Below are 27,214 nucleotides of genomic sequence, written 5' to 3' on the forward strand. Positions count from 1 at the left end.
TCTCTTTTAATGAAGTATTAAGTGACAATAACAAATTACACCTTGGTCTTTTACATAGCACAAATATTCATTACCAGAAAATTTCTGCAATTTTCACCCCTCTCACAAAGATACACCTATCCCATACGAGGGTAACTCAAAAATTAGCAACTTAAAACTCAAAAACTGGTTTATAAAACATGAATTTGCAAACTGCTTTGGATTCTGTATCGTAATTAAGGGGAAAAATAGCTGAAATTTCCAAGAAAATGAATTTTTTTCTATAGGAATGTCCATGTCTCATTGTGTGACTTGGATGCAAATGCTGGGTTATATCACAGCAACTCCCAGCAATGGGGACACCAACAGACAGAAAGGTGCCAACATATTTAAATCAACTTCCTGCCGGATAAAAAACAATTTATAACATATTACATGTATCAAAATTAACTTAGCACCCACAAGCACTATACTTTGTGTACACAGAGAGAGAAATACAATCACTTCTGTGTCTCAGTCTTGCATAAAATGTGAAGTCTTTATGTGAAACCCTTTCAACATCAGCAATAAATAACACTCATAATGAAATTGTCAACTTTTATTTGATATATATATAACAAAATATATACCTGCATTTTTAGAACTTGATCCTACTTTTCCTGCATTTACTTGTTAACCTATTAATAACTTAATCAATTAAACAGTTCTATCATTTACTAAGTGATATCTGGATAAATATATGATCCCAATTGCATTTTATTTTTCACATACCAATATTAAATATATGCCTGGTCCATGTACATTATAATTATACAGAGAGCACCTTATTAGCTACATGCACCCTGAACCCCTGCTCACCTCTTCAATTCTTATATCAATGAGAAAAAAATCTTCCTTTCATCATTTAACATAACTGCTCATAAAGCTCGACATTTTTAAAAGGCACTCAAAATATTAAATAAAATTTAAAAAAACAATCACTGTAATACTATGTTAAACTAATTGAAACTGTGGTGGCATTTGGTTGGGTTGGGTTTAGTGACAATATTTAACATATCTACTTGCTAAATGTGCACCTTTAAAAATACAATTTTAAATAATTCAATAAAATTGCACAATCCTCAGTGTCAAGTTAAATGCTTTTGTAATATCCCTGTGAAACACAATAAGATAATTTTTGTCCAGAAATACAATGCTGGGTTAGAAAATGCGTAATCTCTTTGAAAAAAAGATTAATCTGTCACCTGCCTACTTGATGTTTGCAGGTTTTTTTTCATCTATTATTAAAATAATACATGTTATGGATTCTGCTACAACTTGATCTTTCCAAATCTCTGAAATTTAGATTTTATTTGCTCTTTCAACCACTGTGTACTTTCCTAGAAGGCAAGCCCCAGTCAGTGTTGTAAATTTGGAATTCCCCCCAGGAAGACAAAACTTGTCCAATATATTCTTACGTTACCTTTCTGGTATGTTATAGTGCCCATCCTGATTGAAACTATAAGTGTTGATATTGCAGAGGCTACAACACAGGTCATACAATCATACAAAGAGACTACAGTGTCCTTTATTGTGACATTTTCTTTTTCAATTTTGCAGTGCCACATGGACGTAACACTTATTGTGACAGCAGTAAAACAATGTAGTAATAATACAAAAATTTGTGTTTAAGTAGATCATTTTTGAGAAATTCAAATTTTTTTTATCCATGCACAAACTGTAATATTATGTATACTTATAAGTGTATTAAAATATTAAAATACAAAACAGTGTTTGACTCATTTAACTTGAAAATAGAGCTTGCCAACCTAAGTTTACTACTCTATGCACCACAATGCTGGTTAGTACAGTAGGGTAAAACTAGTTAATGGTCACTGAAATGTAAAGGGTAAATACCTACTTGACATAATCCATACTCAATACATAAGTGACTGCAGAATTAAGTAAAGTGCATTCTGGGTCCTGCCCTTAAGTGCGATTGCAATGACAGGCACAAATCTATCAAAGAAAATATGATATGTCATCATGAAATGTCAATAAGACTGCATATAAGGAGATTGCATAATACATCAGAACACCCAGAAGGGCTTCGATGAATCAAATAATCAAAATGATGACTTAAGCAAACTTCCCAGAACTTCCAAACAACTCAAAACATTTGAGCATCAAGTGCAGCTACATCCACATAGTGCGTTTCATATATAATATACAATCAGCATAGACAGATGTGCTTTGAGAGACATACAGCTGTATCACTCCAGTAACAATGACAAAAATCCATCCGTACATTTCACAGGCCTGTAACCAGCAATTTCAGATAGGGTTCTTTTTATGAAAAAGTGGACCTCTTATATTTCTTAGGCTGCATTCTGAACAGTGGACTTACTAGTCCGAGGGTCAAATATGGCAATCCACTAAAAATCTTGCCATCTAATCTGCTTAAAGATATTGAATAGATTCCCTGCTAGGAAGTATTCAAGTGGTTTGGCCATATTTGACCCTTGGACTAGTTAGTCCACTGTTCTGAATGTGGCCTTAGTTGACCCAACTCGCAAAATAGCACAGAACCTAAGATCAAATTTTGGTTCAGAGTGAATTTTTTCAAGCCAAAAATGTGCTGACATTGTTTCCTGCATGCCTATGGGCCTGTGTCATGACTATGGTGATCATCCAAGATAACCTAAAAAGAGGCTGTCGGCAAGTGGGGTCACTTTTTAGCAATAAGGGTGTAATTCTATGCTCCCGAAATAATGTCTAAGACCCCATTCCCACAGATTTTAGATCGCTCTATCCCTGTGGGGAGTCTCACTAGATTACTGTCAGCTTAGCCGGCTTAAGCGTCTGTCCCGCCTACTAAAAGCTGTAAGGGGGTAATTAACTGTCGTGCGCGCTCGGCTGACTGCAATTTAGTGTGAACCCCCAGGGAGTTAGGTCGATCCGCATAGATCGATCTAAATCTCTCGGAATGCACTCTTAGAAAACAATGTGACAGAAAAAGGTGAATACACACTATTGTGCAAAAGAGCTGAAGAGAAAACCACCAGAAAATTACACAAGGGTAAATTCTGCCAACTTATTTTTTGTTGTCGCACTGCACTCACAATTCTGCCATTACTTCTGACCCCACTTCCTTCCAACTCTTGCAAAATCTCTTTATTTTACAGTAATTTTGCAAGATTTTAGGTTATCTTGGTTGATTGCCATCAACACTTCTCATTTACTCTGCTTCTTTAAATGTTCAACATATGTTTTGATGAGTTCTTCTTGCTCCACAGTTTCAATGGAATGAGGCCTCAATCGCCGTGTTTCTTCGATAGCTTGTTGCCCTGTCAAACCATGTTCTCTGGCAAGATAACATGCAAGCATTGTACCCGTTCTTCCTCGGCCCAACATGCAGTGCACTGCCACTCCCTGGAAAGCATTGCCATAGTTACTGTCTGACAGAATGTTAATTTTTGCATTATGAATTTTATTTTCAGTTTTATATTTTCTTGCCTAGGTTAATTTGAAAAATCACTTGTTATCATACTGATATAACTTCAATTGCTTTTGTGTTAAAGCAATATCAGAAACAAGAATATATGCAACTGCAAACTAAAAGGATTCAGCACCTGGTCATTGATTTTGGCAGAAACACAAACAGTGCTGCTAACATGCCTTTAAATAAGCATCACATAATCCCTTTTACAGGCACAGGGAAAGCTCTGACGGTATTGCAGGCTCAAGGGTCTGCTGAAAGCCAGACATTGCAGGCACTGCCAAGATGTTCTTCTGATACACTATTTATACATAGCACTGAGATCACATAAGCAATTTATAGGTTTTCCTTTGCCAAAATTCATTCTTAGAAAATTTTAGAAAAAAATTGGAGAGCATTATGATCACTGAAAATGTATGTACACCTTAGATTGGCAACTTAGAAATGATGGCCAGGCCCTTAAATTCAAATTATTTTTTTTGAGAGAGAGAGAGAGAGAGAGAGAGAGAGAGAGAGTACCGGTATATGCTAAATCAATTTTTGTAAAATCATAAACATAAAGGGCCTTTTCTCATATTTTCTGGCTATGGCAGACATAATTATCTTCAAATCAATTTTTTTCACCCAAAAAGCCATGTTTTTCCATGTATACAACTTGATGTGTATTTGTAGCTACCTCTCCCTTTTGTCTGGCCTCATCCACAAATCGAATAAAATCATCCACCTGGTAAACAGTTGGGGATGTAAAATCTTTTAACTTGATCTGTATGAGACGAAAACCTGAAATAATCAATGTAAATCCGATTAAAAGCAACACAGTGGTATGCATGGCAGCACAACATATGTCTGAATGGCATTTAAATCCAACTAGTGTGACCTTCCTGTGTTTGCAAATCAATTTCTATTATTAAAGTGATAACATCAAATAGAAGCATGTAGATATCTTTACCAAAAGAAAATCAATATGACAAAGGAATCTAATCAACACTATTTACCCAGTTACCTAGTTACCTATTATTACCTGTGAATCCTTGAGTAGGTGGTGTCCTCTCAGCAGTTAGACTGATTAAATGTTTGACACCATTGTCTTTCATGTATTGTATATGAGCAGGGCTGGAAGGAAAGCCGCAGCCAGCCAGTACATTGTCTATCACCCAGGAAAAGTTTGGTGGCTTTTTACTGGCCATGGCATAGCCCTATTGAGCAGATGTGGCAGATCCTAGCCTACAGTTAAAAGTCACATCACATATTATCAACTAGAGACGTGAAAAGTTAATCTAAATTGAGTTTTAGTTCAGAATATATGACATGTATATGATGAGAGATACACGAAATTGATCAATACTTTCTGTGTAAGAGGTTTTTTGTAGTATGCTCATGTATGCCTGCACCTGAATGATCTCTGGCCCACCAGATTAATGCACTGGGGTAATATGCTGATTATGACTATGTAGATGGAATTACATACTCAAGAATGGGAAAAAAGTATGAATAATTATTTTAGCAACTCCTTTGAAATGTCAATCAAGATAACATGATGTTAAGCAAAAGTAGACTGGTTTGAACGCAACTCACGTCACCAATGCTTCTCAGGAATTTACTTTAACATATTGTGTTGGGAACGAAAACTCCTCTCATTGCAACATCATGTGGCCGTATTCTAAAGGCCTGTAGCCAAAATTTTCAATTTTTTTTTTTCTTGGAACTCTCTGGACCTTTCACCCTCTTAGGTGACTCAACTAGAAAAATGGCACAGAACCTAGATCATTCAACACCCCCCTCCCTAAAAAAGAAAAAAATGCCTGAGAGCCTGCTGTATTCCATTTACATTGATCTTAATTCCTCCCATGTGACCACTTCATAATAGTGTGAGACATGTATCATACTTGGTACAGCATAAAGACATTAGTGAAATAAAGAAGATTATTCAAACTGGCATATATAAAAACAGAAGTGAAAAAAATCATAACTTTGCATGTCAACAACTGACTGCATTAAAGGGAATTGAAGTTTTCCATTTCGTAAATTGTTTTTTTACCTAGCAACCAAATCATGTGCCCAAAGCCACCATAATGGATCTGTGTTTTTTCCAGCAAAAAAAAAAAACATATTTCTGGAGCAAACAGTATATTTCTTTGACTAACCAACCTTTTATACTGTATTTCTGACACTTAACATAACTCTGTAACAAAGTTCCAGGCATTTACCAGTTAAAATATGATCAAAAAGCAGGGGCGGATCCAGAGTTATTTTCTGACAGTCTTCCAAATTATCTTTGTTGATCCATCCTCCATTTTTGACCGTCTTCCGACAGAAAAATTTAGATACCCGTCAATGTAAACTTGAAAATCTGACCGTCTTCCGGAAGACCCAGAAGACGCCCTAAATCCGCCCCTGAAAAAGCATTACTTGTCCTCTACTTATTTCAACAAGAAGTCCATTATGTACTTAGTATGTGTTTGAATTTCTATGCTTTGTCATTAAATATTCACATAAAATTTAGTTCTAAAATGTAGATAATTCAAAGCTGATCAATCTAAACTTTTTTTTTTTGCTAACAGTTTCACATCCCAGTGGTTTCAAAGTATTACCCAATGGTTTACAATCATAACATGTAAGCCTACTGGACATGACATGACCCTGCAGATGTTTGAGCATCTGCAGTGGAGGCTAGAATTTGCCTTTCAGCACTCTTTTCAAATGTTGATTTTGTGCTCATTCATCCTTGAAACAATGTTAAATTGAAGTTGTATGGACTTTACAGTTACCAAAAAAGGAAGCTTTAATCTGGGAATAAATCTACTTTAGGACCTTTTTTTCGTGGCTCATTTTGGCCAATTAGGTTGAACCTTCTTGGAAACATTCTTGATAAATCTGAACAGCTTGGAAACAAGTGTAAATTATAATGCATGAAACTACTTGCTACATATGCTTAATACACGCTCGGCTGTCACCTTGATTGGATAGTAACGAGCGACGGGATGATGTAGCCTGCAGTATTAGCGGTAAGCGTGCCAAGTTTTAGGCCGCTCCGATGCCCGGCAGTATTTTATTTCGATTATTCTGTTGGAACTGGGTCAGGTTTGTTTCACAAGCTTCTTCTATTTTATTGTCTCTATGGAGGTATATGGGGACTTTACGACATTCGTTTTGAAGGCTTTAACCACTTGTTATAGTTTATTTTTGCATTGTATTGGATTAATGTGGCAGTCTTAGGTTGTCCTAGGTGGTTTTCAAGTTTATGCACCGGGTTTTAATATCATTTAGCGATTTTACGACAACCGTTTACTATCCAATCAAGGTGACAGCCGAGCGTGGCTTAATACAATCGGTCCTTTAAAACATAGAAATGGACCGAAATGGATAGAAATGGACCGAAATGGACCGAAATGGGCAGAAATGGACCGAAATGGACGCATGGCAAACCTCTATGAGATCGCACTTGGGTTTTGCATAGTAAAAATAAACTTAGTTTTATACCAGAAAGAAGTTTTATTGAATTTTCTGGTGATACACCCTTCGAGGTAGTAATCGGGTCAAGGTCGCCATTTTCAAGGGATTCCACAACGAGGCTGTGGCGGTGATTCCACAACGAGGCTGTGGCAGTGTACCTAAACATCGTCCTCAACCTAGCACAACCGACCACAAGCGTCCTCCCATATAAAATAGTAAAATACGGTAATAGTTGGAAATTCCACATAAGATGGTGCTTTACTGATATAGAATATAGGGGAGACCTGAGCTAGTCAATTTATGAAAAAGTAACTAAAACAATTTAAAAAAATTGATCTCATCATTTTGTAAAAGGACAACATCTCCAATAATACCAAGAAAACACTGGTGTAAAATGAAAACCCGACTCCCGTGGATATCTGACTCCCCTAGTCAAATTACCATAATGAAAATCTGACTCCCCCATGAAATTTTGACTCCTCTCCAAAAGACTTCATGAATCTTAATTTATTTGAGTATATGACTACGATCTTGTAGTATGTAAAATGGGGGATACATTGGCACTATATATTTCTTAGTTTGCAGGTGAAAATTTTCATGAAAAAATAAATATGAAATTTGCACTTAACTGCCCATTCTCTCCCCTCTGAAAAAAGCTATTTATTTGATATGGGGTGATCATTTCTACACCTTTCTTTTTATTTTACTTTATGAAGATTATATTGAAAATATTTGAAAGTTTGATGTTTGAATATTAGGTGAGAAAAAATTAAAAAAAAAAACACGAAAATTAAGAAAATCTAAAATGTGCATTTTACCACCCATTGTCTCAATCTATCAAATATCAATAGCTTTTTCATAGGGGAGTCATTGGGTGGTAGAATACTAATCTTTCATTTTCTTATTATTATCCAATATATTCTTCCTAAAGTACGCTAAAAGAAAATATTTTGAAAAAATGTCAAATAAATACTTTTTCATAGGGGGAGTCCTTGTGTGGTAAAATACAAATCTTTAATTTTTTTATATTTTTCATGAAAATTAAAACAAAAATTTAAGTGCCAATGTGTCCTCCATTATGCATACTACAAGATCATAGTCATTTACTCAAATAAAATAAATTTATGAATGTTTTGTGTGTGTGTGGGGGGGGGGGGGGGGGAGTCAAAATTTCCCAGGGGGAGACAAATTTTCACTATTGGACTGGGGAGTTACATTTCCATTAATCATGAAATTCTGACTCCCCTAAAATGTGACTCCCCAGTCAGATTTCCATAAATTATGGAAATCTGACTGGGGATCGAGTCACATTTTAGGGGAGTCAGAATTTCATGGTACACCAGTCATAAAAATGTTTTTTTTTAACCGGATAGTGAAATGAAAGAAGTCGGCATCTAAAAAAAATTTGTTAGAGAATTAAAAATCTACTTTCATAGGCTTGTGATCGAATATAGTATATGTATAACCTGTATAGGGTATCAAAGTAAAGCTATAGTTGCTTCAAGTTTCACAGAAATGTAGGCCTATCAGCGTTGTTCATTAGCACAAAAAGTCAATGGTTTTCTAAAATAATACTGGTTCAAAATTGAAATCATTTGTTTTCTTTTCATTTTATTATCATTAGTTTATTCCTAAATTAAAAAAGAAATAAGTTCGCTTAATAGATATTAAGATTCTTTCAACACATACCATGCAACGTAAAGAAACCTCAATATATATCTGCCGCGTCATCAAAGACCAAAAGAATCAATTTAATGAGTAAAAATCTATTTCATGGCGTTTACATGGAATTATAACTGCATTTGAGTGCAAGGCCCAGAAACACGGCCTACCTCATTTGGCGGCACATTCGTCCACTCACGCTGTTCTACCTCTTACAGGTAAATATTGGCTTGATTGGTTTGCTTTTTTATTTAAGAGTTTCATGTTGTCTTATTTTGTTATACAGATAATTATTTTTAGTTTAGTTCATTTAGAATACTATTCATTTATTTTTTAGTTTTAGTTCACGTAAATTGTTCTGTTCGTTTCATCACATTATTCAGACATTTGTCCACTCATGCCGTTCTATCTCTCATAGGTATCGCAATAAACAACATGTTTATAAAAAAATACCACTTCAAGTCTCTACCAGATCAGTCTGAGTCGTTTTTAAATAACAGTCCTGTTACAGTTTCATCAAGCAGTCATGCTAGGTATTCCTGTATTATAAAGGGTATATAGGTTTAGGTAGTTAATTGGAACATATTGGAAGCCTTTCCTGAGAAAAGTGGGTGGTCCTGAAAAGGACCGTTTATAGGTAGGAAATGAGATTTCCTCAGTTTTCTTCGTTCAGCAACTTTTGGAGGTGCCCGGGTACCATTGCCAGAGCTTTCTTAACTTTGATGCTGTTGATCTGCTTTCAGTTTGGGCAGTGCGATGTAGATGCCAGGTCGTAGTGCCACCCTGAGCCGCATTTCCATGGTCGTAGTTCCGCAGACCATTCACATGGGCGGCATTGCAAATCTGGAAAGAATCTGCCCCCTAAATGCAGGCAACATTATCACGGAAGTGCTGAAAGATAACCCCTTCACCTATTGGTATTTTGTAAAACAGATACCAATAATAAAGTACCAAACTACTGGACGTAGTGTCACACTGGGCCATCCTCAAGGGTCGTAGTGTCGCAGACCTTTCACATGGGCTGTATCACAGATCTGATGCCCCAACTCCTAAACGCAGGCAACATTATTATGGAACTGCTGAACCCTTCACCTGTTAGTATTATAAAAAACGGATATTAATAATAAAGTACCAATCACTATACTCTGGGCCGTCCCATTTTACTATATATTTTACCTTGTCAAACTGAACTGTCGATTAGATTTACTTCGATTATTAAAGGCACATCTTTTCCATCTACATGTAGTTACAACTTAGTTGCTGTTTGTGTCTGGAAATGAACAAACCATAGAATACGATTAAAATATGGTACCGCATTGACTCTTGGATACTTTAAAAAAATCCAAAGTAAAGTTTCATATAATGAAATGTTATGTAAAGTTATGTGGGTTTTAGATTTTTTACTAAAATATTGCCTTTTTTGCTTTATTCTCATACCTATTATTACTTTCATTTGATTCAATTTTACTTCGTTATTGTCATAATTTCACTGATAAATTTATTCCTCTTTTTTTCATTAACACAATATTTTATTCTAACCCCTCAGAGAGGTATGTGAAAGAAATGTATACACTTAACAATTGTTTTATCCTCTTTAAAGTTAATTTTATTTACTATATAAGACAAAGTGTCCCCTAGTGAGAAGAAATGGACAATTAATTTCCAGACACAAACAGCAACTAAGTTGTAACTACATGTAGATGGAAAAGATGTGCCTTTAATAATCGAAGTAAATCTAATCGACAGTTCAGTTTGACAAGGTAAAATATATAGTAAAATGAGATGAGTTATAGGGTGATGTCAAATGGCTATGACACAGGTAGGGACAGTGATCGATATATATGAGTCGGTTGGTATACCAAAACACCAGCTACAACAAATAATAATGAAATCCCCTACATACATGTAGCACATCACTTCATAACAATAGCAAATCAAAAGCAGTCCAATGTGAAAAATTTTTTTAAAAATTATTCTGTGATCTGAGACAGCATTAAAACCTAATCCATTCTAAGCTAGTTAATCCAATTTACCTATTCAGGGATGAGACTACCATTTTGTAATAAAAAAGTATAAGATTAAAGTTTTTATTGCAGATCTGCATCAGCTGCAAAAGTAATATTTTTGGTTCCCAAAAATTCCAAAAGCTACCTGATTATGATCGTAACAATTATAACAACCAAATAAGTAGACAAATTTTGTCATCCAACCCTGTAAGTATGTTTTCTTACTATCTTATCAATTCAGCTTACCTGTGAGTCCATTGATTGCAAGAGGAACACTCAATAACATCGTATGTGCAAGCAGTTGAGCAGACACTGCATGGGTATCGAGGCTTCTTAGACTTCATATTAATACTTGGTTGTATCTTAGAACTCTATACGCAAGGGTTCATAAAGAAACTGATGGTTAACTGGCAATCTAAAGTTCTGGTCTCAGAGTCAAAGAAATAAAAAACATGTACTTATCTGAGTTTTTTTCACATTTCTTCGGGCCTGCATGGATCACACTTTTTACACCTTTCACAACACAAAAATAGAAAACTTTCAGCTGATATTCTCTCCTAATCTTGCCATCCTCATTTTTAAGTCCACAAGCCTTGATCTACACACCAAAGTGTATAGACCTCACACCTGCTGAACAAGAAAGAATGTTTTGTTATTCATGACAAATTTATGAAGTACATGTATGTATACATGCACAGTTGCATAACAACCATTACCTTGTGGCAAAGACTTTACTAAATGGTTTGTTAAATAAGAATAGTTCTTTGTATAAGATTCATATTTCACAATAAATACACTGTACTGTAAATGAAAATATAATAAATTCTTTTTAAACGCCAAAAGGATCGTTATGATAATTAGCTTGAATTCTGTGCTTGCCATCAGACCACATGACCTCCTCATTGATGGCTCTGTTATTAATGATAATCTGTTTAGAAATTGTTACAAAAAAAAAAAAAAAAAAAAAAAAAAACTTTTGATGTTGGGATGGATTCATTAACTATTGGTGAGAATGTAAATATTGTGTTTTTTTTTTTTTTTTTTGGGGGGGGGGGCCAAAATGAACACTTGATAGAATGGATCTGTTCAATGAAAAAAGGTGGTTAAGATCCAAATATCTTATCATAGGACCTGATCTGATAGTGGTGATTAATTAATGAGGTGTTAACTCCACAAGCTCACAGAAGCCAAAAGGAATATAGTAGCCAAATCAATTTGCACTTAATTAAATAAAGAATGTAAGTCTGACTTACCTGCAGTGACATAACTACTGTACTCACTTGTCACATTTTTATCATTATCTCTACCAGCTAGCAGAGATCGCTAACTGGTTGTTAATAACTGTAATGGTTCACTGGCAATCTGAAGTCCTGGTCTCAGCGTTAAAGAAACATCACTTTTCTTACCTGAAATTTTTTTCACTCTTCACCCATTTCACAACACTAACAGAAAAATACAGAAAACTTACAGATATGGCAATGGACATGCCCTATGCTATAGAGATCAACAGTTTCAAACAGGTTTATAATAAAATACACTGCAAGTTCCACATCCTTTAACTCTTTCGGTTAAGGATATATAAGGATATACAGTATATTTATTCCTAATTATAATCCAGAAATTTCATTATTTAACTTAGACTATTAGTCCCCTCCCTGCTGATAATTCGCAAAAAATAAATATATATTATCATGTTGCACACATTATTGTAGCTTTCTTTGGTTCTGGTTACTTAAGTCAAAGGTTTGCAGTTTAAATGATCTAATTGGACTTTTAAACACGTGCATGATACAAGCAACTGTGTTTTTAAACAGAGCCTCGTTGTGGAATCCACCTTGAAAATGGCGACCTTGACCCGATTACTACCTCGAAGGGTGTATCACCAGAAAATTCAATAAAACTTCTTTCTGGTATAAAAGTAAGTTTATTTTTACTATGCAAAACCCAAGTGCGATCTCATAGAGGTTTGCCATGCGTCCATTTCGGTCCATTTCTGCCCATTTCGGTCCATTTCGGTCCATTTCTATCCATTTCGGTCCATTTCTATGTTTTAAAGGACCCGATTAAATGTTCAAAAGTGTACACTACTAATTTAGAAGTTAAGTGTGAGGCCTGATATTTATAAGTACCAGCTAGTACAGTAACTTAGATCTACTGGGTAGTCTATAAGTATGAGGCAAGCTTGAACTGTTCAAGTTTGGATGAAACTTCAAAATAGTGCTTGTACTTACCCGTAAAAATGCAAAATTTTAAAATGCTAATGGTATCTCCATGAGGTAGATGTTCTATAAATGAGGGGCAAATACAGCGAGGAACTGCATTCCTTGCTTCACTAACTTTCGGAATTGCTCTCTTCATGTGAGCCCAAAATGGTTTTTTCTCCAAGCGTACTATTTCTTCTTTCTTAGATATCTTTTTTCTTAAATGAAAATTGCCTGAAAACCAAAGTGGACATATTTTATATATAATCATAGACACGTATATCTATTTAGCAAAAATGAAGTTTAATTATCATGCATTTTAGCTGTTTTTAATTGGTAATGGTTTGGGTTTATGATACACCGGCGTCAGGTCAAGGTCATTGCATTTCCGCATTGGCTCAGATTACAATCGATGATCAGAATATGGTTCAACTCGTTTTTCAGAAAAGTTGAATCAAAAACTAAGTGGAGAAGTCTTATTATCGAAAAAATGGATCTGAAAGGGCGTATAGTCATTTATACCATAACAGGTTGCCCTCACTGTTTACGCGCCAAGTCCAAATTACGAGAACTAGAACTGCCGTACACGGATGTCAATTTGGACAATTTTCCACAATGTAGAGAGCCACTCGCGGAGAGGACTGGCAAGAACACAGTTCCGCAGATCTTTTTTAACGCAACACATATTGGCGGCAATGATGATTTTCAAAAGCTTGTAAGTAATGATGCAAGGCCCGTTATTAAACTACCTGTATGTGCTCGATTTAATGGCGTTGTGTGTGGTTCGTAGAGTGGAGAGGGAGGGGAGCAGACGATAGTCTTACTGCGGAACAGTAAGTAAGTCAGTATAGATGTAATTTGTGGTCTTCTTGACCAAACAGCCAGGCAGGTAAGATATGTGTCTAAATTTAGTGAATTTTATGCAGAATCTTGACAGCCGTGACGGAAAAATGATGAAAGTTATAATTATAAAAATAGACTATAAATTATTAGTTTTTTTAAAAAAAACTGAGTATCATTTTATTTACAGGTACGTGAAGATTAGGGGTGTACCTAATTACCGTCGACAACCGAGAACAATCGAACACTACCGAACACAAGCACTAATTACCGTCCACACAACAGTCTACAAGCAATAAATACCGCCCACAAGTGTCCTCCCATATGAAATAGTTGTAAAATCAACTAATAGTTAGAAATTTAACACAAGATGGTGCTTTATTGAAAAAAAAAAAAAAAAAACGTCATGGACGCGGTCATGGACGCGGGTCTGCAGACGTTTTCAAACGGAGAACCACACTCAATTGTCACATTTGTCGCATTGAAAACTACGTTAAATGATGTTAACTGTTGTATTCTAGGCTTCCAAAATGCAAAAAGGGGAAAAAACGTTCATAAGTAGGCCCTATACAGTTATACATATGGCTAGGTTGCCTTTAGATTCAACAAGTGTTCAAGGTGACAGCCGAGCGTGCAGTGAACGGGCTCTGTACGTGTAAAAGCTACATTAGTGCACTGAATGCGGTTATTTCAAGCAATATCAGATGAGAAATAAAACAAATGTTTATTGACAATTCAGGTCTGACATATGTGCATAGCAATAGCATTAGTCGGTGTTACTTTTCTGTCAAAACCTCGATCATTTTCTAACATGTGAAAACTTAACAGTGCACTAATGTAGCTTATACACGTACAGAGACTGTTTTCGGCACGCTTGGCTGTCACGTTTAACGTTTATTTAATCTAAAGGCAACCTAGTTATAACAATTATTATTACAAAAGTGAAAATCGTTTTACGTCGTTTTCAAAACGTCCACAGCCCCGCACCTGTGACCTCTTTCAGGGCCGTATACGTTTAAGCACCATCTTATGTTAAATTTCTAACTATTAGTTGATTTTACAACTATTTCATATGGGAGGACACTTGTGGGCGGTATTTATTGCTTGTGGACTGTTGTGTGGACGGTAATTAGTGCTTGTGTTCGGTTGTTCTCGGTTGTCCTCGGTTGTCGAGGGTAATTAGGTACACCGGAAGATTAGACTGTATTGATAATGAAGGTCCACTAACTGTCCATAAGATATTTGAGTAGCTCAGCAGCTGTGCCACATTTTGTGGACATATAGTCATTTGGAACAAAGAAAGCCATAATATGGTATAATATATGTACAATGTAGTTGCTCTGTGTACATACTGGGGAACTTTTTTTAGACTGTATTATTTGGAGTGTACTTCTTGTGAAGAAAGAAAAAATGTACATATTCATCTACATTGTACCACACAGGGTACATCTGTGTAACCCCCTTGATGAATACTTCCATAAATCTAGTTTTGTTTTCTGAGGCCAGCACACTTGTATAATATTTTTATATAATATATTCATAACATGACTGTGATTAAGATAATAAGTCAAAGCAAACAAGGTGCATATGTTGCTACTCCTCCTCCCCCCCCCTCCCCTTTTTTCTGTCAGAAGATGCTAAAAAATGGAGGATGGATCAACAAAGATAATTAGGAAGACTGTCAGAAAATATCTCCATGTCCGCCCCTGTATAAAGTAAATGAGACTTTTAATTTCCATGCCCCTCTTTCTCCCCCTTCTCCCCCCCCCCCCCCAAAAAAAAAAAAAAAAAAAAGTCACATAAAAGGAAACTTGATTTTTCTTCAGGTAGAGGAAAGAGAAAATTTTGAAAAGCTTGTAGAAGATGTGAAGAACACCACCCCTCCCCCAGAGGCTCCAGTTCCACCAGACCCCAGCACTGCTGTGGAGCAAGATCAAGATAAAAGTAAAAAAGGTAACAAAACCCCAGGTTTGTGTGTCAAGGGAAGCTTTGTTTTCACAAAATGGAAAAAATTGCTTTGTTTGGATTATTTGGAAAATGTAATAGAGAAATAAATGTCATAGGAATTTATCTGAGGTTTGGTGTTAAAATATTCATCTTGTCTAATGCAGCAATGAAAAATATGACAGAACTTCACTATGACGAAAAAAGGTGGAGGACAGGAGAAAGAGAATGTTAGGTTTGTGAGATTGTGGGAAGGATTAGGACTAATTTGCTTTACATTTACATTTAATATGTTGCAATGGGGGACTGGCTTGTTTTTAATTTCAGAGAATTTTGATATGAGTAATATCTTTTATTTTCTTATTTAGATGAAAGCAGTGGTTTTTCATGTGAGCCTGATGAATATGCAAAACTTGTTAAAGAAATTAAGTCCAGTGATATTATACAGAACCACCGTGCTGGCTTGTTTACAGTCCACAAGAATTCTTTCAGTGGAAATGACTTGGTAGATTGGATTGTAAAGGCAAAGGCTATTGGTGGGTAATGGTCTCCAGCAGTTTTTATTGTTTTGCATTAACATCTAACTTCAATAATAGAAGGATAATCATTGCTCTCTGGGCATACAGTTACCATGAGGTAATAGTTAGTGCTGATTAAAGATGGACTTGGTGGGGATGGCAAGAAAGGGGCCATATATATTCTGCCTCACACCCCTGCCTTCCTTACTGGTCTACTTCACTAAAAAAGAAGGAAAAAACTAGCTTTGTTAACAGCTGCAAGAAAAATGTTTACAAATCACTTTGTCATTACAGTAATTTTACTTTTCATGGTTCTTTTATTCCCTGAAATTCTCAGTATTTTGTACATGTCATTCCTCCTCTTGATGTAGCTCAGATTCTCTATTTGTTTGGTCTAATTTGTGTCAACGGGGGCGTCTCGATAGTCCGAAGGTTCATTGGTCCAAAGGTTCATTGGTCCGAAAAGTGGTAACATTTTCATCGATTTTTTAATCAAGGGTTCATTGGTCCGAAGGTTCTATAGTGAACATTCGGACCAATGAACCTTCGGACTATCGCTATGGCCCCGTGTCAACAGCCTCCCTTGTTTCAAGGTGCTGACCTTTTTTTCATGAACATCAGAATCACCTCTATTTATTAGCTAAGAAGGGATTTTCCGGTTAGTTTTGAAACTTGGGGTGGTGAACGACATTATTTCTCAAGGAATTTCTCTAATTTCCACTTTGATTTACTCTCCATGCTGTATTTTACATTATACAGATCGTAGCAAAGCCATTGAAATGGGCCAGCAGTTGGTAGACAGGCACTATGCTCATAGTTTGAGTAAACACCCAGAATTTTTGGATAACCCGAGCAGCTTCTACCGCCTGGTTGAAGATGAAGAGACCAGTGCACTGAATGTTGGTGCGGGGTCAGAGTGCTTGGCCAGGCCAGGTTAGACAACATGAGTTTTTTTTTTTTTTTTCTATCTTTTTTCTATCTACAATAAAGTTTAAAACCTGAGCTGTTTAGGAAGGTGTGGAGAAAAATGAAAGAGCGGAGATTTCACACAAGCCCAACCCACATAATGGTCGTTTCTTAATATAGGGCATACATGTAGGTTCTGATACAGTAGACGTGTCCCAACAGCCCTGGGCTTTTGAAATTAATAATATTGTCATTAAGGCACCTACCATCAAACCCCAAATTAACAATAATCAGTTAACCATCAGACCAGATCTAAGAACCTTCTTTATGATGTCCAATATCAATTTAAATTTTTTGGATAAATGATAACTTACCAAAATCGAATATTACTTATTTTCATTGTGCATTCTGGCATTTTCTACTAGTTAAACCTTAAAATTGTATATGCAATTGTCATTGTCATATTGGTTGCCATGTCAACAGTGACATGGTATTTGTTTACTATTTAACTTAAATTCCAAGTACCAAGAGTACCAAGTACCAAGAGTATTTCCCACTTCATATTCAGTTAAAAAATTCATGATAATCTGTAAAAAAATAATTCAAACTGTTACCATAGCAACAGCTATCATAATGACGTTTTCCATAGCAACAGATACATTAGAAGCAATTATTTTTGTTTTTAGTGATGGCACATTTTTCAGAATCATTTTCATCCAAAAGTAACCTTTGGGCAGTGATGCTGAAGCCTTAAGGTTGTAAAATAAAAAAAAACAAGGCAGCAAAGCTGTCAAATGTACAGACAAAAAGCAGGAAATAACTATGCATAAAATAGGCTACTGTCAATTCTGATGCAAAAGTACATTATGTTAAACTGCAAATTAAACATCAAATTTTAATTATGCTCAACAGGTAATACCAATGTAAGTAAAATGTGTAACAAGCATAAGGCTTCAGGCCCATGGCAGTTCAAGTTCACACTTTGAAAATGTATAACTTCCAGAAAAAGAAGCCAATTAGACTGCTTTTGCAACTCAGGCTGCATTTTAGTCCTGTATTTCTTTTTTGAACGTTTGGCAATCATCAGTAACATGGTTTTCCCATAATGGTCATCATGGCAGCAGCACCCAAAATTGTGTTTTCTTCTATTCTGATGCAATATTACATAATGGTTAACAGCATAATGACCGTCAATTTTTAATAATAAAATATACTTTTCATGGATTTTCAGAAAATGTGACTAGCATGGGTCTTCAAGCCCATGGAACTTCAAAGTCACACCTTGAAAATGCCAATATGTGAAAAATTAAATTTTCACAAAAAAAACTGTTTAACTAGCAGAAAGAATTACCAAACAGACTGCATTGCCTACTGAAGCTGTATTTTAGTCCCATGTTTCTTTCCTGTAAGTTTGAGAACAGTAAGTGACATGATTTTTCTTAAATGGTCATCATGGGAGCAGTGCCCAAAATATTTTTTTTCCAAATTTTGATGCAATATTACATAACGTTTAACAGCATAATGACCATCAATTTTTAATAATAAAATATTAGTATTATGGATATTCAGAAAATGTGACTAGCAAAGGTCTTCAGGCCCATGGAACTTCAAAGTCACAACTTGAAAATGCCAAAATGTAAACAAGACAGCACTGTTCTGAAATGTTTGTTTTTTTTTCATTTTTAACACTTTTTTAACATAAAACAAAATTAACAGTTTACTGCCATTTTTATATGATCAACTAAGAAAATTGATGAGATGGGAAAATATCAATAGAACAGTGTCAAATGTCCAATTTCCTCCATTCTGAGTTTCTGAACATAGTGAATGATTGAATCTTACAAACTGTAATGATATGAGTTTATTTCCATATTTGAAAATTTATTACACAATACACGATAACAAGTTTACCATCATTTTTACAAAATCAACTAACAATGTTGTAAAGATGCAGGAAATGTCAAACAAACACTTTGACTTATCTTATTAATTAAATAATGAAACTGTTAACATGCCTAAAAATTAAATCTGAGGAAATGTGAAACAAGACAGCACTATTCTGAAATGGGTTTATTTCCATTTTAAACACTTTTTTAACATAAAACAAAATTAACAGTTTACTGCCATTTTTTTATGATCAACTAAGAAAATTGATGAGATGTGAAAAATATCAATAGAACAGTGTCAAATGTCCAATTTCCTCCATTCTGAGTTTCTGAACATAGTGAATGATTGAATCTTACAAACTGCAATGATATGAGTTTATTTTCATTTTTGACACCTTATTACACAATACACGATTACAGGTTTACCATCATTTTTACGTAATCAACTAACAATGTTGTAAAGATGCAGGAAATGTCAAACAAACACTTTTACGTATCTTATTTAATTAAATAAAGAGACTGTTAACATGCCTAAGAATTGAATCTGAGGAAATGTGAAAAAACAGCATAACTTATAAAATAATGGTCCGATTATGCTATTTTCGAACTTGACCTGCGTTTTAGTAAGATTGATTACTCCTTCGAGTTTCATGACAACAGGCCTATGGGTTTTCCTTGAAATGTGTTAACAGTTTTGCATATATGCTGAAAAGTGAAAAAACAGCATAACTTATAAAATAATGGTCCGATCATGCCGATTTTCGAACTTGACCTGTGTTTTAGTAAGATTGATTACTCCTGTGAGTTTCATGACAACAGGCCTATCAGTTTTCCTTGAAATGTGTTAACAGTGTTGCATATATGCTGAAAAGTGAAAAAAACAGCATAAATTCTACAATAATGGCCCGATCATGCTGATTTTCGAACTTGACCTGCGTTTTATGAATATTCATCAGCTCTGTAAATATAAAGCCAAAAGGTAAAACTGTCTTCCACTTATGGTGTTAACGTTGAAAGTGCTCGGCGACGGCGACGACAGACGCAGGTGATGGCAATATGTACAGACACATCTGTGTCTGTACATAAAAATAGTATTGATCGCTATTGATATTTAGCAACAGTTGCCATGGAAATAATGGATAAATTACAGAAAATTATATCTTGTCAGATTCTTCTTGGCATAGTGTAACTTTACAGAAAATTTCAAATGGATATTTTACCCCATTCAAAAGTTATGCCAATTTTGTTTAATTGTTTGGGCAATTAGGTGACACTTTTGGCTTCCACTGTTACCTATGCTTGCATACAAGACTTTTTCAAAATTTTGTGGCCGACTAGCATTCTTTTAATTTAAAACTTTTGATTGGCTTGCTTGATTTTCAAAAAATAAAATGTTTTGGAAAGCTCATGAATTTCTCTGAGGTAAGATCATTTTGGCTGACATTTATGTTACTATCAAAGTTGACCTGACCTCCCTACTTCTAAACAATGAAGCTGAACAAGTGGCACCTCGCCAGCCTACTAACTTACGCTTAGCTGGAGGCCTAGCAGTTCGATTAGATCTACTATAATAAACAAGTAGTTAAGTTGTTTTAGTAAAAAAAATTGCATCAGTATTTTTGTCACGAAGAATAAAGAAAATTAGACATCGCATAAAACTTGTTATTTTTCGAACGCCATTCGTAGACAACATTGCACATAGAAACATTACTGGCTGTGGGAAGACGTATTTTTTTCTGAAAACGGTTTCGTGGTGGAGCTGCAAATTTCTGTTACATTTTGTTCAATTTTTTAACTATGTTTGTTTTCGTATTGAAATGCCCAGGTCTCATCACTCTTCTCGTTGGATAATTGCTTTGGCGGTAGACGATAAACAATGATAACATAGCAGATGTTTTATAGTCGCAAATGTACGAGGGACGATCAGTAACATTGTATCAAAATTGTCTGTGGCGGCTTCTCTGATCTAGGAAGTAGGATCAAGTTTGGCTCCATCCAGTCTGACATCGTTTTCAGCCAGACTGTCAATCAAAAGTGAAACATGAATTTGCTGCCACCACGCGCTGTCTCAGAGCAGATGGACCAATCAAGGCCCAGTCTCAGCACGTGGAGGAAACAACAAGTCGTTGTCATTTTCACAGAGAGGGTCATTTAGAGGGCTTCAACAGCAACAGATAAGATCCACAATGGCATACGACCTGAATTCAAATTATTGCACCGACCCAAGGCTTCTCGATGTTGACTATATCTTGAACCTGCCGCGTTTCCAGGACTTGAATGGGTAAAACATTGCACTTCATCCGATTTTAATTGCGCATTACAATAATTTTTTGATAAGAATTTTGGTATAATTTTGCGGTTAACCTCGAGTCAGATATAGTCTGGTAATTTGTGCATTTCTTGCATTGTGGATGTTTTCTTAAAGTGTTATATTTTGATTTTTTTAAGGGGTTTAGAAAATTTGCAGACTGGATTTCTGCCTTTCACCCCAATGACAGCAATCCCCCCTCAGGACAGCCTTGCAGTCGACGAAGTGCAAGAACTACTGCAATCAGTCCGTATTTCCGAGGAGACGGTGAATGGCAATACACCCTTGGCCAGACTTCTCAGGAAGAGAAGACACGGCAAGACCAAGACACCCACTCGCGTCTGCGTGTTTTGCAGAAACAATGGAGAAGAGCCCATAATCTACCGGTCTCACGTCCTACGAGACGGCTTTAGAGTTACCTGCCCAATTCTCAGGGCATACAAGTGTCCCCTGTGTGGAAAGACAGGGGACACTGCACACACTATCAAATACTGCGCCCTGTACAATGGTGAGGAAGTGAAAGTGAAGAATTGATAAGTGAAGAACTGATACGGACGAGAAAGATAGTGAACTGTTACTGCTGTCAGCAGCTGTACTAAACTGTGCGCAACATGTTTTTATTAACTCTTATTAGAGAACGTTTTTTTATTATGTCAAATCTAGCTTTGTTCTATATGGTTTGAAAGAGCAACACCTGCCCTTTCATATGATATAAAATGCAGGGGTTTACTATTAAATTTAATACTGAAAACGGGCCTTGATAATGACCTTTTTGGCCCTGTTAACTTAGCAGGTTTTCATGTTTCGTGACTTGCTTGCTGTCGGTACCTAGAACTATTATATAAGCAGATGACTTCTGTGGGATTATCTTAAGTAATCTGTTACTTCCCCCTTGAGATCTGTTGATTGTAAATTCTTTTACAAAGGGAGGGGAGTATTATGGTGAAGTCTGTGCAGCTGCACACATTGTCTGGAAAAGAAGCAAGTGGTTCAAGTTCCAGATAAAAGTTTCATTGTACATTTTAAGTATTTTTCTTGACAGTAAACGTTTTAATATTGCTTTGGAATGACAGTATATTTTAAGTATTGTGAAGATATGTTTTTACAGGAGCATCTTTTTTTTGGTGACCTTAAACATATTGGGCCTTTTAGGCTTGATAAAATTGAAATATTTCTAGTTTGAAGAGTAGATTCATTTGCTGTTTTAGATTTCAGTTTTGGTATTACAAGCTTATTTAACAATTTAAAATGTATAAGTACTGTGCTATATTTTCCATTCCTGTGTTGATGCAAATTATTTTGAATTTTCATATCACATATACACTTTTGAGTGGTGTCAAGTCTACTTATTTCAACAAGGTTTCATATTGATTTGTATTTCTGTCATTGTTGTGGAAGAAAGGTAATGTGTGGTCATTTTCTCCTTGTAATTGTTTGAACAGCCTTTATTAACAAGCTATCAAATTTGGTAGTTTTAACAGTTATGGAATTAAAGTAAGGAAAGATTGTGAGACAAATGATTTGATTTCATTTTCAGTAGTATGGGAAGTCCAGTCATTGCAGGTATTTGTGCAATGAAGCTAGTTGAATAGATTTTATTTTGTGCCAAGTTAATACTGTTAGTTTTAATAATGTACATATTTGTATATAGGTGTAGTGTGCTATTTGTATGTTCATGATATTTTGTTTTGCATTCATGTTTTACCCTTTTTTCACACAGAATATTCTGTAGTTTTTGTGCTAAACGATGCAATTTGATAAGCTGACATGTTCCATGAGTGGTGCACTGGTTGTACGTAGGATAATAAAAAATAAACTTATTTTATTACTTAAATTTGTGTCAGTTCTCACATCTATTAATTCAGTTTCTTAAATTGATGTTTTTGGTTTACTGAGATAAAACTAAGCTGGTCTCTTTTCCTAAAATTACATTTGAGTGATAACTCTACATTACAGTCAAAACACTGTAAACAACTCGTAGAAATATATTCCATTTTACCTCAAATAAACTGCAGTTTTAGCAATTATTGAGAAATCTGTGCTTGCCATAGGACCACGCGACCCCCATAGATGGCTATACTCTATAATTTCTTAAAGTTCTTCAAAAAAAGATAAAGCTCCATAAAGGGCTATACTCACATAATCTCTAAAAATTTTATTTTAAAAAAAGTTTTGGAAAAGAAAAGGGGAACTAACTTTAAATGTAGAGTTTAATTCATTAAGTATGGGAAAAGGGTCATTAACCCTAGGAAAATTTCATTTTTGAGCTAAAATGAACAGTTGTTATCCTTAAAATATGTATCATTTGAATGGTGTGTTCCAGTGTGGTTCTTATGAGCCAGTCACATTTCCTAGTTGGCCAGTGCTTGCGGAGTGCCTTAATTTCAGCTAGGAGGATGATGGCGGGTACATTGACATAACTGACCTTCACCCAATTCACAGAATTAACCACATCAGCCCTTCCTTTAAACCTAAGGCCCATTCCCAAATGAGACTATCGTTCTATGTAGATTGATCCAACTTTGTGGGGGGTCTCCCTGAATGCAATCAGATGAACATCCCTCCTTTCCGCATTCAATAGAATACAAGGAAAACCTATTGAGTCTACATAGGAAACGAGGAGGCATGTTTATCTCATTGCATTCAGCAAGAGTGCCCATGTAGTTGGGTCAATTTTAGTAGAAAAATAATTTCATTTGGAATAGGCCTTTAAACCCATAACCACTAACTCGAAGTGCAAATGACAATGAAGTAAAATAATGTTTGGTTTTTATCAAATTCAAAATTGAACAAAACAGTTGCAAATTTACATCTAAATTTTAATCATTAAAGTTCAATTTATATCCATGAATAATTATATCCATGGAAGCAAGCTTTCGGTCTATTCAGCTGTCTATTTAGCAGTCGATTCACTAGACCTTGATCAAGATGGCATCCACTACATGTTACTGCTGCCACATGTAGGTTTAACTAGTAGATACAGAAAACTAAATGGAGAAGTGTTAGGAGGCATTGTAACTCTAGCCAACAATGCCAGAAAGTGATGCTTACATAAATTAACAAGTAGCAATTAATAAAGTGATAAATTTGAATGCACATAATATAAATTAGTGAAGGTTTCTGGAATATAAACCTACTAGGCAAAACTTGCTAAACAAAGAAGTTTCTCATCTTTTACTTCAGCGGTGGAATTGGCCAGAGATCTGAGAAAGTTGATACTGAAGCTATATGGCAGTTTCTTGTCTGAAGATGGCAAGGTGTGTATGATGTAGAGCTGCAAATCTAATCCTGGGGTCTGCTTTGCATAATAAAACAGAAGCCCAAAAGACCAAAACTTAAGTCCACTTTGACCTGGGATAAATTAGTATTAGTAACATGGAAAGAGGAATATTGCATCTGCTTTTACCTGGGGGCTGACTACCATGAGTCTTGATTTTCAAACTTTTTGCATACCAAGATCAATACCCCCCCCCCCCCCATCACAATTTTTTAAATAGGAACTTGAGTCTCAGGCCAGCACTTTAATTTAACTACTTTGAATGTTTCTTGAAATGAAGTAGAATTAATTTTTGACAAAAAGTTTAGAACAATTTTTTGGGCTTCAGGTTTTTATGTGAAACCAGTGCCTGGTACTTATACTAGTTATTTTTTACATGTACGTGTATTGTTGTTAACAATGATTTTCAATAACTAGGTTTGAACAAAATTTATATTACTTGTTACAACTCAAACATGAACATATATTTATGTGTGTGTGTTTGTGTATTGATAAGTCTGTCATCTATTAGGCAGTTGATTACAAGGGCATTGGTCAAAGTGAGGACTTTCAGAAGTATCTTGAGATGACCAGAGACCTACAAAGGGTTCAGATAGAGGATGCTAGTCGAGAAGAAAAGATTGCCTTCTTCATCAATATCTACAACGCTTTGGTCATTCATGCCACTGTGAAAAATGGGCCAGCTGTCAACATTTGGCAGAGATACAAGGTAAGCCTGGAACATCATGAATTAAAAAAGTTATGTGGATAGTCGTACAAACACATTAAGATACTTTTTAACCCACCCACCCACCCAAAATAAAAATTTGATATTAATAATAACAACATTGGGGGGAGAATGTGTAGACAGAGGGCGGTGCAGAAATGGAAAGTGTTTACCCTGCACTTTAAAATAAAAGCACATGCCCCATACACATACAATTACTCCCAGATTTTGTGTTCCTTGAGCAGTTCAATACTAGTATATCTTGATACTCGTTTCAGTTTTTTAACAAGGTACGATACATTATTGGTGGTTATTCCTACTCTCTTCAAGACATTGAAAATGGTATTCTAAGAGCTAATAGGAAGGGTATTGGTAAGTCCAAGTAACATTGTTGCTTGTTTTGAATAGGAAAAAATGTGGCTAATGAGAGATTATGTATGAAATATTTCATTAATACAGAAATTGTGTTTCATTATGCATGAAATATTTCATAGGTACAACTTGTAAAAATGAGCTTTATATAATACAGGATACTAAAATGGGCTCTGCCCAAAAATTTAATGGACATTATCCAATGGTAATAACATGCAAGTACATTGTAAACCAATCATATTATTTTACCAGAATCTCAGACATGACAAGACATTTAGTAATGCAAGTGCTTTTCTTTAACTTTCTTCTAGGTATGCTATTTAAGCCATTTGGAAAAAGTGATCCCCGCTTGAAAGTGGCCTTACAAAAGCATGAACCACTTATCCACTTTGCCTTGGTGTGTGGAGCAAAAAGCTGTCCACCAATTAAGACCTATACATCTGAGGTAAGTTTTTGTTCAAGAGACACCCCAGTGTTACTGTTATTATGCATACATTTCATGTCTTCATATTTGTTCCATGTACACACTGAAAAATTTTAAGAAACATGAAAATATTTTTTAATATTTTTAAATATTATATTAACAATAGATTTTATAATACAAAATGTGAAACCTACAATTTATTCTGGTGTTTGATAGGATGGTGATATGGGTATTTTTATTTTTCTGTTGCAGCGCATTTATGACCAACTGAACTTGGCAGCAAAGTCTTTCTTGGAGGGCGATGATGGGTGTTCAGTAGACATGGAAAACCATCATGTCAAGTTGTCCAAAATTCTGAAGTGGTATGGGGAAGATTTCGGATCAAATGACGAAGAGGTATTTAAATGGCATGTTTAAGACACTTAATGGTTATTAATCAGGATACTTTTATGTGGTGACGTTTTACACAACATTTAATTATATTGTGTAGATTAGTTACCAGCTATGTTTTATGGCAGTAAAATTTTCTACTGGACTTACAATTGAGACCATTTAACAGTGTTAGTTTAAATCATATTTAGCAGTGTTAATGTTCTCTTGTGTACTGTAAGTTAAATTATTCTTTTACTTTGCATGTTGTAGGTTTTGCTGTGGGTCCATGAACATTTAAGAGAAGGGGACAAGAAATCTCAAATTGCAGAACTTCTTGCAGAGAAATCATTTAAAATATCCTACTGGCCATATGACTGGGCAGTGAATGCAAAATAAATAGAGATATCTATATATAGTTAAACTTCAATTATATAAATGGAACATTACTTTTCTCAGTTGCTGTTAAATGGATTTCCTTGTAGAGCATTTAAAGGATTTTATGATAACTTTCACAGCGAAGACGCCGAGAAGACATGATCTGAGTTGAGAATATATAGCCTGAACTCAAGATTTGCAGTACTATGCAATAGAAAAGAATCTATACTTCTTAGATGTAAAAAAATTATACTTAAAACATTCTTGTGGTTTCTCAGGACTGCAGTTGTAAAATTATACAATTTTGGATGTTATATTTCAACGTTGTTATGTAAAATTATGTCATATTACAATTTCTAAAACATTAATTGGTTCTAAAGACCATTCCATGTTCAGGTTGAAGAATATTTTTAAATGATGTTGTTAAACCTTTGTCTTTTGGTTTCTTTTAAATTATTTCTTGTTCTTGTTTTAGGTAAATGAATAAAAAACTATGAATGCCATGAA

The 27,214-nt window shown here is 35.2% G+C and overlaps 3 protein-coding genes and 1 long non-coding RNA gene across 5 annotated transcripts; 3 read left to right on the forward strand and 1 right to left on the reverse strand.

The window, feature by feature from the left end:
• Nucleotides 1–562: 562 nt before the first annotated feature.
• On the reverse strand, nt 563–12,960 carry LOC106165612 (dual specificity protein phosphatase 23). Its single transcript, XM_013543865.3, has 4 exons — nt 12,810–12,960; nt 4,479–4,681; nt 4,134–4,237; nt 563–3,390 (listed from the first exon to the last, which is right to left on the reverse strand). The coding sequence occupies exons 2-4, from the start codon at nt 4,642–4,644 to the stop codon at nt 3,193–3,195; spliced, it is 468 nt and encodes a 155-aa protein (XP_013399319.1). The 5' UTR covers nt 4,645–4,681; nt 12,810–12,960; the 3' UTR covers nt 563–3,192.
• On the forward strand, nt 8,058–11,018 carry LOC147763855 (uncharacterized). Its single transcript, XR_015331903.1, has 2 exons — nt 8,058–9,666; nt 10,820–11,018. It is a non-coding gene; the product is annotated as an uncharacterized LOC147763855 (long non-coding RNA).
• A 184-nt stretch (nt 12,961–13,144) lies between the features above and the next one.
• LOC106165640 (uncharacterized) lies at nt 13,145–27,210 on the forward strand. The gene is made up of 10 exons (XM_087000746.1): nt 13,145–13,494; nt 15,446–15,572; nt 15,932–16,099; nt 16,841–17,014; nt 24,365–24,438; nt 24,970–25,167; nt 25,443–25,536; nt 25,848–25,981; nt 26,213–26,356; nt 26,603–27,210. The coding sequence occupies exons 1-10, from the start codon at nt 13,192–13,194 to the stop codon at nt 26,726–26,728; spliced, it is 1,542 nt and encodes a 513-aa protein (XP_086856872.1). The 5' UTR covers nt 13,145–13,191; the 3' UTR covers nt 26,729–27,210.
• Nucleotides 20,915–23,015, forward strand: LOC106165641 (uncharacterized). 2 transcript variants are annotated; one of them, XM_087000747.1, is made up of 3 exons: nt 20,924–21,071; nt 21,102–21,154; nt 21,322–23,015. In XM_087000747.1, the coding sequence occupies exons 1-3, from the start codon at nt 21,060–21,062 to the stop codon at nt 21,713–21,715; spliced, it is 459 nt and encodes a 152-aa protein (XP_086856873.1). In that variant the 5' UTR covers nt 20,924–21,059; the 3' UTR covers nt 21,716–23,015. The 2 variants fall into 2 exon arrangements, with proteins under 2 accessions (XP_013399388.1, XP_086856873.1); XM_013543934.3 differs by having other exon boundaries at nt 20,915–21,154.
• Nucleotides 27,211–27,214: the final 4 nt, after the last annotated feature.

The sequence above is a fragment of the Lingula anatina genome, chromosome 1 (assembly GCF_051362555.1).
Source record: "Lingula anatina isolate TDL-2025a chromosome 1, LinAna3.0, whole genome shotgun sequence".
Taxonomy (NCBI): domain Eukaryota; kingdom Metazoa; phylum Brachiopoda; class Lingulata; order Lingulida; family Lingulidae; genus Lingula; species Lingula anatina.